General features: G+C 39.5%; 1 protein-coding gene across 3 annotated transcripts in view; it reads left to right on the forward strand.

Annotated features, from left to right (window-relative positions):
• Nucleotides 1-2,438: 2,438 nt before the first annotated feature.
• Nucleotides 2,439-14,188, forward strand: part of LOC121317995 (zinc finger protein aebp2-like) — a 52,238-nt gene continuing 40,488 nt past the window's right edge. For 2 of the 3 annotated variants that reach the window (XM_041254145.1, XM_041254144.1), the window contains exons 1-2: nucleotides 2,442-3,033; nucleotides 13,351-13,558. In XM_041254145.1, coding sequence (XP_041110079.1) covers nucleotides 2,537-3,033; nucleotides 13,351-13,558 — 705 coding nt within the window. In that variant the 5' untranslated portion in view covers nucleotides 2,442-2,536. Of the gene's footprint in view, nucleotides 3,034-13,350; nucleotides 13,559-14,188 lie in introns of all 3 variants that reach the window. The other variant, XM_041254143.1, reaches the window with a different exon arrangement.

Below are 14,188 nucleotides of genomic sequence, written 5' to 3' on the forward strand. Positions count from 1 at the left end.
ATTAAAACAGCACCATGGAGACTGCACATTAAAACACAGCCATTCAGACTGCACATTAAAACAACCACAACCTGTGCATTAAAACAGAGCATGCTTTTTCCCCACACAGTCTTTTAAAACATATTATTTATTAGTAATATTTGTAGGCCACAGAAACAGTGGTGGAAAAAAAAAAAAAAAGATTTACAATTTGAATCTGGGTCTCCTTTAACAACATTTAGGCAAACTGTGTTACTTTGTTGTTGCAGTGCCCTCTAGAGGCCGCAGTCAGAATGTCTCTCTTGGGAGGTGCTGTAGAGCTGCCACAATGCCTCCTTTGATGTAGGGCCAGTGCCATATTGAGTACTGGTTTTGTGTTGTACTGCGGGCAATAAAGAGCTGAGCACTAGAGGGTTGTGGCACTTACAAATATAATGCCACTCAGTCTGATCGAGATTAATTTACATACAGCATGTCTATGGCAGGCAATTAGAACAGAACAGCAGCTCCTGAACTCAGTCAAAGCCCCTTCACACCGATTCTTCAATACATAACCACTCCCAATGACTGAGGCACAGCTCCTGAACTCAAAGCACCTTCACACCGGCTCTTCAATACATAACCACTCCCAATGACTAAGGCACAGCTCCTGAACTAAATCAAAGCCCCTTCACACCGACTCTTCAACACATAACCACTCCCAATGACTGAGTCACAGCTCCTGAACTAAATCAAACCGCCCCTGAGTCACAGCTCCTGAACTAAATCAAAGCCCCTTCACACCGACTCTTCAACACATAACCACTCCCAGTGACTGAGTCACAGCTCCTGAACTCAATCAAGTAGCAGTACTCAGTAGCAATCGCATATACACATTCTGACATTAACAATTCTGTATTGCCCCGTTCATTATCATTGCCACAGCACTGAAATGCTAATGTTTTATACCCAAAGACAGCATTCACTGGGGGTCAGTATGTTAAGCAAGTGAATTTGTTGAATAACAGACAGAATTGCTTTACTAATTCGTCAATTTAGGAAATACAACAATTCTGTATTTTGATCATGCAAAATATATTTTTTAAATAATTATTTTAAATAGTACCTTACGCAACAGTATAACACTATGTAACACAATTTTTGTTCCTGGGTAGTAAGTGTTATTTCCTAATTGCTTATGCCTCAAAAGTATAGAAAATGGCTATTATTCCCCACAAACTTTGCTTTTGTGACCAGGACAGTTATATTTTCAAATTTACCTATTTCCAATGAGAAAACCGGTGAATGTGTGTCTTTACGTTCACATAAAGTCAGAAAAAAACACCATATGAATCCAAATTAACATGTATTTATACTAAAGTAATACAAAAATGACTACAAAAGATTTAGAAGCGAGTAGTTTTTCGAGATTTACGATTATACTGTAAATCACTTTCACGAATCAGCCCCCAGATGTAGTCTCCCATCATGTTCTCGTTATACTGTCCTTGGTAGCGGCGTTCAAAGTCCAGTATATCCTGGTGGAAGCACTCGCCTTGCTCCTCCGAGTACGCTCCCATGTTCTCCTTGAATTTATCAAGATGAGCATCAAGGATATGGACTTTGAGGGACATCCTACAGCCCATTGTGCCGTAGTTCTTCACCAGAGTCTCAACCAGCTCCACATAGTTTTCGGCCTTGTGATTGCCCAGGAAACCCCGAACCACTGCGACAAAGCTGTTCCAAGCCGCTTTCTCCTTACTAGTGAGCTTCTTGGGGAATTCATTGCACTCCAGGATCTTCTTTATCTGTGGTCCGACGAAGACACCGGCTCTGACCTTTGCCTCAGACAGCTTACGGAAGAAGTCTTGAAGGTGCTTGAAGGCTGCCGACTCCTTACCTAGAGCTCTGACAAATTGTTTCATAAGGCCCAATTTGATGTGCAGCGGTGGCATCAGCACCTTCCGGGGGTCCACCAGTGGCTCCCACTTGACGTTGTTCCTCCCCACAGAGAACTCTGTCTGCTGTGGCCAGTCCCGCCTGTGGTAGTGCGCCTTGGTGTCCCTGCTGTCCCAAAGGCAAAGATAGCAGGGAAACTTGGTAAAACTGCCTTGGAGACCCATCAGGAATGCCACCATTGCAGCCTCTTGATGCCATCTCAGAAAAATGCAGATATGTATCCACTTAGGCAGCTGGAACTAAACTGAACTGGTGGGCTTAAGGCCCCTGTATTTATACTACTATTTATATTACTGGAAAGTTCTAGAAGTTACTCCAAGTTTACTCAGCACTGAATCTATCTGGAATGTTCTGGAAAATAGGTAAATTTCAAAATATCACTGTCCTGGTCACAAAAGCAAAGTTTGTGGGGAATAATAGCCATTTTCTATACTTTTGCACTGACTACCCAGGAACCAAATAAAAGAAAAAAATTGTTACACGGTGTAATCTATTACATGATAAACAGAGCGTCTCTAGGGGCGCTGCAGCAGCCCTGACGTCATCGTCTCCTCCCCTTCACCGCTCGGGGTTCTCTCCTGTGTGTCTGAAACAAGAGAGACTCGGAGGTTTCATAAAGATGGCGGCCACTTCATGCGATAGCGCTGAGCAAGACTCCCCCTCATCCAGCAACGAAAACGGGTCGCCACTGTCAGGTGAGACCGAGGACGAGCTGCGGGGCCTGCAGCTGCCAGAACTGAAGCAGAGCGACGAAGAGCAACTGGAAGAGGGGGGAGAGGGAAAGGCTGTGAGAAAAGCTGCTGCCGCAGAAGAAGAGGATGAAGAGGAGGAGATAGGTAGCGTGAGCGCCGGTGGCGAGGAGGAGACCTCTGAGCAGCAAAGCCCGGCTAGCAGCAGCGAGACCGGGGACTGTCCTGAGAAAGAGCTCAAACAGGAACAAAGCGGGGAGTTCGAGTCCGGAGACTGCAATCAGAAGAGCAAAGCTGCAGAGGACACCCTCGACAAGGGCAACACCACGGGCGGCGTAGTCAGCGAGCATGCTAACAAGAGACGGGCCAGTGTGGAAATGTCATCCTCAGACGGGGAGCCCCTAAGCCGCATGGACTCTGAAGATAGGTCAGTACTGATTAAAACTGTCGCACTGCCACTCACACAGCCGAGACTGGCCGGTAACACTGTGAGAGAGAGAGAGAGAGAGAGAGAGAGAGATAATGTTGCCTAGTACTAGCCACACACTATGCATCTATCGTTGTTAGCCCTCTGTCAATAGGTGTGCTGTTTTTAAAACAAATAAACACACTATAGATATCGCTAACCAGAGCTACAGCATTGTACTCGGGTCACAAAAGTTTATTAAATTCGGTTGCAGTCGTATATGTTAATTGTGTTATACTCAAGACCGTGATCTGGGAACTTGGCAACAAGACAGTTGTAACATTTTAAAATAAAGTTGTAAATATTTAAGAGACGTGTTTTTGAAGAAATCCACATGGTGCCATGTAACACATATCACTGTAAACTTCAAGGCTACAGTTCTAACCGCTACGAGGGGTTTAAGTCGTCGATTTAAATGTACACGCATCTGTGTTAAAAGCAGCTTGTCTCGACACAATGTGAAGCTGGTAGTCTGCAACGCAGTTAGGAGATGTAAATACCCTGTTGATATGCAGCACTGCACTTCGGAGGAAACGGCTTGTGTAACAAAGAAAAGTTCAACGACGCGAACAGGCTGTTCGAATCGCATGAGTAGACATGTTATCATAGGCTGACGATTTCCATTTGAACCATTGCAAATGCAATTATAAACAGTCCCCGCAGCGGTGCATATAAGCAAATGCGAAACGAAAAAACAAAACCTATTTTCATTGTAAAAATTTGATTATTTGTTCAGGCAAATCAGGTTCAGAGTAACTAACATGTTTGCATTGGCCCCGTATTGATAACATTAACAGCAACACTGCTGCTGCCATTTATTGTTGCCCGTACAACAGAAAGTCTTACCAGTTTTATCGGTAGAAAACTAAAAAAACAGATGCTGTCAGATTCGATCAGTCTTGCTAAGTACAGTAGCTGGAAATACCAGACTGCAAAAACACATCTGTACTAATCTAGCCAAATCCATGCCGCTGTTTAAAATAAAAAAAATAATGTACGTGTAGAAATAAATGCTAAGATCGAAAAATGCATATTGATACTATAAAGAAAGACAGCAGCAAGGGTTAGCATGTTTCAGCCTTAGCATGCATACTCAATACATTTCCTGCATTATTTTATTATATTGGATTTACCTTTTGCAAATTACTATCCAGAAGTATAAAAAAGGATACATTTTTATATTGGAGCAGGGCAAAAAACAAAAGGAATCATTTAGAAGTCTCATTTGATTTATATTAAAATAATACATGTGTTTTGCTGTAACTGCCCTTAATTGGAGTTAAGTGTCATTCCACGGGTCAGTTACATCCATACTTAATCATTTCACATGACTCCCTGTGGTGTGTTTACATGATGGTTTTGGTTATTATTGCTACTGTTGTTGGTAACAGTTTTCTTTTCCTTTTGGTTGTTTTCAAGAACACACCATGCATTTACAGTACTATTGTAACCCTTGTTACCCTTGTAACACAATATTGTAACCCACCAACAATGTGTTTCCATCATATTCATCAAAACACTCCTCCTGAGCAATGTGGGGAGATGGAAAGTACCACAGGTGTCCCAGCTATTAAGAATACAACACCTTAGCAATGTGGGGAGATGGAAAGTACCACAGGTGTCCCAGCTATTAAGAATACAACACCTGAGCTTGTGTAAAGACACCTGATCCAGCTGAATGAGAGGCACTGTGCACACAACGTCGTAAAGCAGTGCGATATATGAGAATTGTGTGTAGTTATGAGAAGCAAAGAAAACATGTAGAGACCAAAAAGTAGGTTTAGCTAAGACGTGGTGTTCTTCAGAGTTACACAGTGCAGTAGGTGTCTCTCTGTGTTATTTGACACTCCTGCATAGCTGATTTTCATTAATCACTTAATTTTTTACTCACTGAACATGTTTATCAGTCAGGCTTTTGTTATTGTCTCTGAAATGAGAGAGAAAATAGGTCATTTTAAAGTAATTCTGTAATGATAGTAAATCATAGCAATTACTGCATGTGAGCCTACATAGGGTACAGAATAGATTCCACAAGTAGAAATCCTGCTTCTGAATTTCCAGCTGGAGTACAGTAGCGCAATGGTGATCCAGACTGGTCTGCCTTCAACATTCTGTGGATAACTAGAATACCTTGAACCATCTCAGCATAGAAAGCTAACACTGAATTTTTTTTTTTTCTCATTGTCTTAGGATTTAAAAGGAAACTTCTTTCCTTTTAAATCCTAAGACAATGAGAAAAAAAGAAATTCAGTGTTAGTTTTGAACCACTTTTTATAAATATTACAGTATTTTGCTGGTATTTTTCTAAGTTCAGTACTGGATTGATGCACTTTTGAATGCGCCTAACTGTGTAGCTATTATGAACTACTTGACAAGGTATAGAGGAAAGGAATGCAAGAGGTAGATAAAATGGTGAGAAATCTGATTTTCGGAGAAGCAAAAGGGAGGAGTCACAAAGAATGAAGAAACAAGCAGCCCGGCGGAACAGAGCTCGACTTCTCTGCTGACCAGGGCAGCATGCGAGACAGAAGTGTGAGTAGTTGTGCAGGGGGAATCAGGCTTGAATATGTCAATTAGGTGGCATGGGGTGAGAAAGGAATCTCTAGGTATGTTTATCCAGTTAATCATTAACTGGAGAGACTGTGTTGTTTAAGCAGTTTATCGAAACTAGTAGCTGAAGAGCAAAGCTTAATATTTTGCAATGAATTGTTTCTACCACACTGATTGCATTTCCTTCAGTTACTGCGTGTATAGCTGTATAGCTCCCTTTCAATGCTTTACATTAGAACACATTATGGCAGGGCAATTCTCCTACCCCATAGAATTCACATAAACAGTGTTACCATTATCAGATAAGGACACTGACCATGAGGGATATGGGATAGTGGTTATTGGAAAAATGTTCTTCTTCATGGAATCTCTTTCCCGTGTTTTTCCCTGAAAATTTGAATGCAGGTGAATCTAATAGGAACTCGGTGTGACCCTGCCTACAGTGTTCTGGTGTGTGCAGCAACGGCGGGGGGGCAGGACTAGCGAGAAAGTTGTCATGGTAATGAGAGGAAAGAAAGTTAAGAAACTTAAACAAAACATCTGGAAATAAGTGCTGTATTTCATCACAGATTGAACACTTGCAAACTGAAACCAGGTGGAGACAATTTGTTTTTTTCATAGAAACCAGTCAGCTATCATGTGAAATTGTCAAAATGTATAATTTCAAAATTATTTCCCTAAATGAAAGTACGTTTCTGGACTGTTTTGTAATTTTAAAAACAAATATTCCTTTTGTCTGTAGTTTTGGGCCATAGTCACAGAACCTTAAAGACTGTCTTAGGGAATGTTTTTTAAAGATGCAAATCTGTGTTTTGCAAATAAACTCTACAACAGTTAGTTTTCCTGAACTGCAAGCTTGATATAATTCAAAATGGGCTTCAAAAAATAAGTGTTTTAACAAAACATTTCTTAAAACAGTCCTTAAAGTTAATGGATGAAACTGGGCCATTCCATGAAAATGCCATGTTTGCTGCTCAGGTTAATCGCTGATACCTGTGATTCTCAGCACTTTGTGTATTAAGATATCCACATCTCCACACAATTGGGCTTGCAATTAGTTTGTTAATGATGATTTGGCAGCGTGACGAGGATTGCTGCCTCTCTTTCAGAATCTGATTACTTTTAGATACGATGAGTTTCAGAGCTGTGGTTTTGCCTGTTATTCAATATCCCCTGTAGAACAGCACGACAAGAACATCAACCTCCCTGCACACAGAGAACAGGGCTGTCAAGAGAACAAAAGCCTTTATCCACATGTACTGGTGGAAACTCGACAGGTGCACTTTTAACAAGCCTGAGGAGTGGAATGAGATTTGTACTCGGAAGCTGCAAACTCCTTATCTTTTGAAAATGATTTATATACCAGAGTAAACTGGGGGGGGGGGGATTTTTAGATTAGATTGCAATGAAAAGCTTTGGTGTCTCAGTTGTCGCTAGCATACTTTTAATTGTGTTTTTTTTAGGCATATGCTTACTGAAATTAAAGTCTTCGAAGCAGTAAGCTTGATTAACAAAAGCAATAGAGCAAGATAATTCCTAAAGGTAAATGCATTGTGGTGAGTGTGATACATAACCTGAAATGAACCAACTTTTGACTTGCAAATACTAAGCAGCTTGGTGTGTTCTTGGTGCAGTGGGATGTTGACTGCACACGTTTTGTAGCATCAGTAGCGAGCTCGTGGTTCATGCATACTGTTTCATCTAAAACGGTAATCCACATGTGTAGTATTTGCTGTCAGGCACACTCATTACAGTGAATATATTTTGAAATGCTTTAGTGGTTTCCAGCAGGGAAGGTATTATGTTTTATTAACAGGACAATGGGACAGCAGGAGATCAACAAACTTCAAATTGATGCCAAAGTCTAGTGAAAGAGCATTGTGGTACTCATTATTGATTCATATCTTTGAGAGAATTACTGTTGAAACTTTTCATGCATGGCGACCTCATGGGGATGGATATATAAAGGAAAAAAAGCAATGGGAGTTGGATCAATGTGTCCAAAACTACTTTTTTCCCATCTATTTTCAATATTTAATGCGTAGAAGAGTTACAGTATAAGACTATATAATGTAGCAGAGTACACTATTTCCCAAAATACACAGCTTTGGGAATTTAATATTTTATTGGAAACTGTTCAAGCTAGCAGAAATCCAGAAAAATGGCATGAATACACTATGTAACACAATTTTTGTTCCTGGGTGGTAAGTGTTATTTCCTAATTGCTTATGCCTCAAAAGTATAGAAAATGGATATTATTCCCCACAAACTTTGCTTTTGTGACCAGGACAGTGATATTTCAAAATATCACTATTTCCAGTGGGAAAACGGGCAGAAGTGTGTCTTTTGTTCACATAAAGTCAGAAAAAACAACATATGAATCCAAATTAACATGTATTTATACTAAAGTATTGTATTTACTGTATAATTGTAAATCTCGAAAAACTACTCGCTTCTAAATCTTTTGTAGTCATTTTTGTATTACTTTAGTATAAATACATGTTAATTTGGATTCATATGTTGTTTTTTTCTGACTTTATGTGAACGAAAAGACTCACATTTGCCCGTTTTCCACTGGAAATAGTGATATTTTGAAATATCACTGTCCTGGTCACAAAAGCAAAGTTTGTGGGGAATAATAGCCATTTTCTATACTTTTGAGGCATAAGCAATTAGGAAATAACACTTACTACCCAGGAACAAAAAAAAAAGAAAAATAATTGTTACACGGTGATCTCAAACCCTGATGAGTTAATGAGAAATAAACTTGAATGTGTGTATTGATATCTGAAAGTAACTCAACACTGTGAATAGTGCCCAGTATTAAACCTTGTGTAGCATAGGGTATTAAAGAGAGATTCTACATTTCAGAATATTAAATCTGTAGCCTGTTGATTTATTACTTGCAGGACACTTGCTAATATTAGGGAAGACATTAGATATTCTAAAAAATATCATTTTTAACTCAGAACTTTCTATTTGCTTTACAAGTGGTGAACCTCACTAGAATTAAAGTAAGGCAGCTGCACAGTCAAGATTCTAGTTGCTATCAGCACACTCTATCAGAGGACTAAAGAGAAGCATGTTACATGCCTACTCAAATTGGCTTGTAAGTTGTCCTTCATCTTACTTGCTGGACGTCTGCTGGTTTTGAAGAATCTTTTATTGGGGGGGGGGGGGGGAGATTAAGTCATTGTGTATTGGTGTATCATAGTACTTTATTGACATTTTGTATTGTAATAGAGGTTTGTTTCGTAATATAAGACCATAAACACAACATAGCTCATTATACATTAGTTTACAGTGTGGTTTTTGAATGATGAGTAAGTGTGTTTTATAGTTGGTGTGAATACATGCTTGCGTGCAGCATTTCTCATGCTATGATGACTGGCAAATTAATCGTTTAGCTTGCCTTATTCGTGCATCATATTATCTTAGTGAGTAGAGTGGTCATGCCTTCCTTTTTGCGCGCACAATGGGTTTGTCTTACCATGCAGTATTTCAGGTAATTTACCACTGTTTAGTGCATGAGGCCCAAAGTGTTCTGAACACATTGATTTGCAGTAGTAAACTTCACCCTCCTCAGTGAGATCCTGTCATTAAATAATTCAAAGCTTCACGGACTCATCTGCCTCAGTGGTCTCTCTCTTCCACACTCTGAAGCGTTTATTGAAAGGAAGTGCAGTAAACTCTCTCCTTGTTAGCTGTACAGAGACCAGCTCTCCAACAAGCCCACTGCTCTGTCCCTTTTGATTTGAACACGTTCTGAAGATCTGCCTCGTGTCGAACTGGTCCAAAAAATCAACTTTTACTCTGTGATTTTGCTGGTTATAATAGAAAAGATTCACACTAACTTTTTACTAAAGCCTGCATTTTCAGAGAGACTTTGTAGAGGGTTCAGAAAATCGCTGGCAACATTTTAAAATTCCTGTCTCTACAAAGACTCAAGTCTCGTTTTTTTTTTTCCTTTTTCTTTTGTATACTTAATCCAGACTCCGTGTCCCTTTCATGATGTGGGTCTGGCTTTGACGGCAGGCGATTTACAGACCTTTTGCCTGCGAGATTAAAGCTGTTTGCTCTTGAAACAAGATTAGCAGTTACTTTATAATCCAATACATATTTGCAGATCCAAGATTGGCAGCTATATTGAAATTAATGGGAAGCCTAGTACAATTCTTTTTTTGTTTTTGTAATTTCTTGGCTGATGTATTCAGTAAATGGATACTTTTAATAGATGCATATTATCCCAGATCATGTCCTGGTTCATCAGATTTGCATTAAGCATTTGAAATATAATGAGTTCTTCAAATGTGATTTGTGCAAGTAGCTCTCTCCAGCTTTCTCAAGTAGACTGTTCAGGATCTTGCATTGCTGTTCATCAGTTGCAATAAGGAGGAGGGAGCCTGGCTGTTAGGGGTCAACACAGTGACCACATCCCTTCACTGCACTGTGGAGAGCAAACGCTGTCTGAAAACTTGAGCTTTTCACATTAACTGAAAAAGAATTGGTTCTAGTCCAGAATTGTGCTTGGATGGCAAGCACTGTAATATTTATATTTTATTTAGAATAGCACTAAATGCATAGATCATAATCAGTGATCCAGGATTTTCCTTTTCTATCTATTAATAAAATCTCGGTTTCCATTAAGTTGTATTTGAGTTCTTTGCCTTGTGTGGCTAATGGTCGTTTCACAGGTTACCATCCATAGAGAATAATAATCTATTACATTTTCCTGAGTGAAGTATTATCTGTTCCAAGAGACTGTTACTTGTGGACATTGTATCCAAAATGACTGTCAAAACAAAGGAGTTGTAACATTTTTATAGAACCCTTCCGTACCCTTTAGTCAATGGTCATATTTGTATCACAGTTTTACCATAAAACAAACCATCACAGGACAAGATCTATTGATCTTCATCAAGTAGGAACTGGACAAGCACTGATGGGCCTAATGGCCACTTCATGTTCGTATATTGTCTTATGTTCTGACCCTGTGGGGGAAGGGTAAAACAAATCGAATGTAAGTTGTGCTTTTCTCCTAGCAACTCTGAGTACAGAAGCTAAGGAGTGAAGACACTCTTCAGAGGCAGAGGTGTGATTTTTCAAATAAGCAGAGACAGTTGTGCTACTCTGTATTGTCATCTGTCAAGTTGCTTGACAATTCGTGAAGGTTTTATGAGAACAAGCAACCATTTAAATGTTGTCATCTTCTAGATATTTCCTTATTCCCATCCCTTGTAATGGAAATATTGTTGCCTGAAAGAATAATTAGGAAATAAGACAATCCCCTTGTATAGATTGCTAAACTACAGTATGAAAGATATCGGAAAACGTCACAGCAAGGGTTTTTTTGTTCTTTTAGAAGAAATGCTTCAGAAGATGTCGCCCAATATTGCTCCTGATTAGAAGAATACTGTGCATCCTTCATTCAAAGCACAAGTTTAGGTGACTTGTATCTATAACCCATTTAGAATAATTCTGTTATTACTGTCAGCTGCCCTTGGTGTGCTGTTTAAAATAATTTAACAGGCACCCTTCCGTTTTGTAATCTAACCCAAATGTGTATCTGCAAGTTGTTAGGGTTAAACAGCAAAAGGCTCTGCAATGCATTGATTTTTTTACATCCTAATGTTAATTGTCTGCAGAGGCTTTAACGACTCTAAAGTATGTCAACACTGAAATATGTTTCATAGAGTTTGTTGCCTCTCCCACCAAACTGCCATGGTTTCTAAGCCTCTATCTACTTCAATCTTGAAATTCATGTTTGCCATCTGTCTTCTTGAAGCAGATTATTGGAAGAGGAAAAAAGCAAGCTGCTTTTGTTTTTGAAAATATGAGCAGCATTTTGTTCCCTTCACACAGCTGGCTGCTGAAAGCCCTTTTGATTTTAGTATCGCACCAAAGTCTTGAAATGTATTTAAACTGTATAAAACATGACCTTGAAATGTAGAGTGTAAGCAGTACAGTTTCTGAAAGGGTGTAGATTGTTGGCCATTTATTTGTTAAAGTCTTGTATGTCTGAATCACTGGAAATTAAAAACCTGTTTAAAATGAAAATTGCTGATTGCACAGGGCCTAGTTTTTGACTCTTAGGAAATGACTAATTACTTGTCAGTGGTGTGGTGTCTGACATGCTCTCACTCTCGAGCCTGGAAACGGGGAATTCATTTGGCTGTTTGCACCTGCTGTAGCTCATTTCCATTTTCTGATTTTAAAAGTAGGTTATTATAAGTTAATAAATATTTTATTAATCCCCTGACTGGACTCTTAACATCTCATTAACAGCAGTCACCCTCTGGGGAGCACAGCAGGATGAAACTAATAGATGGAATGACAACATAATTTAAAACCTACTGTAAACAAGAATATTAAAGCAAGGCATGATGACTCGACACAACCAAGTAGTTCAGTGTTTTGCTTGTGAAGGTAATCAAGACTTTGAAAACATTACTACGTCACCTGCCCAACATTCCCACAAACCCGAGTGCCATGTATTTCATTGTGATGACGGTTGGTTAGTTTGAAAATTGTTTAGCACATGTCTGTGGATGTAACTTAACATCATGTAGTATGTATGCTACACTTACATGTTTAAATACATCCCAGGAGTTGCCTGTCAAGTTGTGATTCATTGTTTTTTTTTTAAAGAAGTTACTGAGAGTTTCACAGTCTCAGGGGGGTGGGGTGGGGTGGGGCTGTCCTTCTGTCTGTTCACATGTTGTAATTAACGGCTTTCCATATTCTGTATAACTTCCTGATCTGTATTAAACAGACTTTGAAGATGTCATTGATACAGTACCCATTGTTTTTTTCTTTTTTTTGCGTTTGTTAAATTAATGATGCTGTTTGGGAGCAAGAGTGGGAAGTTAAGCCTTAAGGCTGGTCCTTTCCAAGCACACTGTGTTTCTGTCAGAGAGAATTGTTCAGTTGTGTGCGGAATTGATTTAAGCATAGCTTGTTAAAGTATCTCCTCATTGAAACAACAGCAAGTTGCATTAAAGTATGGGAAAGAGACCTTTATACCCCAAATCCCTTTGGCTTTTTATGCAGTTCATATTTCATCTTGGTTGAAACCAGTCATTGTAAAAGACTCGTGCTGCACATGTCTTTTGGTGGTGTTCTGTAATAAAAGATGATTGGCCCAGATATCGGCCTCAATTTTAGAATCGCATGGAAGGCAAGACTAGTGACATAAAGTTCAATGCTTAAAACTGGAAAAAAAAAAAAAAAAAGCTGCAAAGGGGTTAATGTATTAAGGTCTTGAAATTGGCAATGCATGCTTTTATACAAGTCGGGCTGGACTAGTGGTTCGTCTGACCAAGGGAATTGTAGATGTGCAGATTTCTAGAGTCTGACTCGGTGTGTTTGAGCTGTAAGTGTTCAATGAATGGAACAGCTAAAGTGTAGTCCATGGCTTTGATTCTGTGCTGACTGATTCACTGTGCTTCCTTGGAATGGTTTAAGGTGCATTCCATCCCTTTGTCTTTGACCTTGGGAAGGCAAACATGTGTCTTGCAGTTTCTCACCCTTCAGTTACTGTATTTGTTTTACAGTACATTTCAGTTACCCGTTCATTCAGTTTACATAACTGAAGCTGATCATATTCTTGTATGGAACAGATTGTCAAATGTTTTTACGGATACAAAACCAATGAAAGTTATCGGCACCAATGTTTTAGTGCCAGTTTCACAGTTCTGTAATTTCATTTTCTACTTCATCTCCTTGCAGTATAAGCAGCACCCTAATGGACATGGACAGCACAGCGTCGAGCGGGCGATCAACGCCGGCAATGATGAACGGCCAAGGAAGCACGACACCATCCACCAAAAGCATTGCTTACAACTGCTGCTGGGACCAGTGTCAAACTTGCTTCAACTCCAGCCCAGACCTGGCAGAGCACATCCGCTCATTTCACGTGGACGGACAGCGGGGAGGGGTCAGTCTCTCTCTCTCAATACTAAAGACATTGAAATGTATAGTGCAAGAATGTCAGTACTGCAGTTCTAATATGCTCTGCAAGCTCCTGTCACTTTGAACAAGTACAATTGACAAGGTCATTGCCTTAAAAATTGTTTATTGATTGACTGAATACCAGAGTGCAAGCCATCTGGGAGGACTTGTGATCATTTGGAAGTGGTTTTGTAGGCTCCTTGTTTCAGAGCAGGGAAAAAAAAAAAAAAATCTTTTGCAATTAGAAGCTGCATTTTAAATATATAAAATTCATTAGATGGATTTATTTTTTGGATCAATTGTGCAGTGGTTTTCCTTCTTGAAGCTTTTGGAATGGCTGGCCATTGTGTGGGCTGTGCTTGTTTAGCTAGTGGACACCCCTTGGTTCTGTTAGATTTCATTTAACCTGGTAGACCCCGGACCACCTGTGGGCATTTGCCTTATACAGATGGAAATCCATTTCTTTGTCTCAGCAATAGCTGTGACAAAATGTAAAGAAAGAGGCTGTTCATTGGATCACAACATGTAGCCTAATTCCTTGCATATTATCAGATGTTAAGTGCTTAGCTCTATCTTGAATGCAGCCATTTGCTTTGGCAATCAAGAGATCCAGGCA

The sequence above is a fragment of the Polyodon spathula genome, chromosome 7 (genome assembly GCF_017654505.1).
Source record: "Polyodon spathula isolate WHYD16114869_AA chromosome 7, ASM1765450v1, whole genome shotgun sequence".
Lineage (NCBI taxonomy): Eukaryota > Metazoa > Chordata > Actinopteri > Acipenseriformes > Polyodontidae > Polyodon > Polyodon spathula.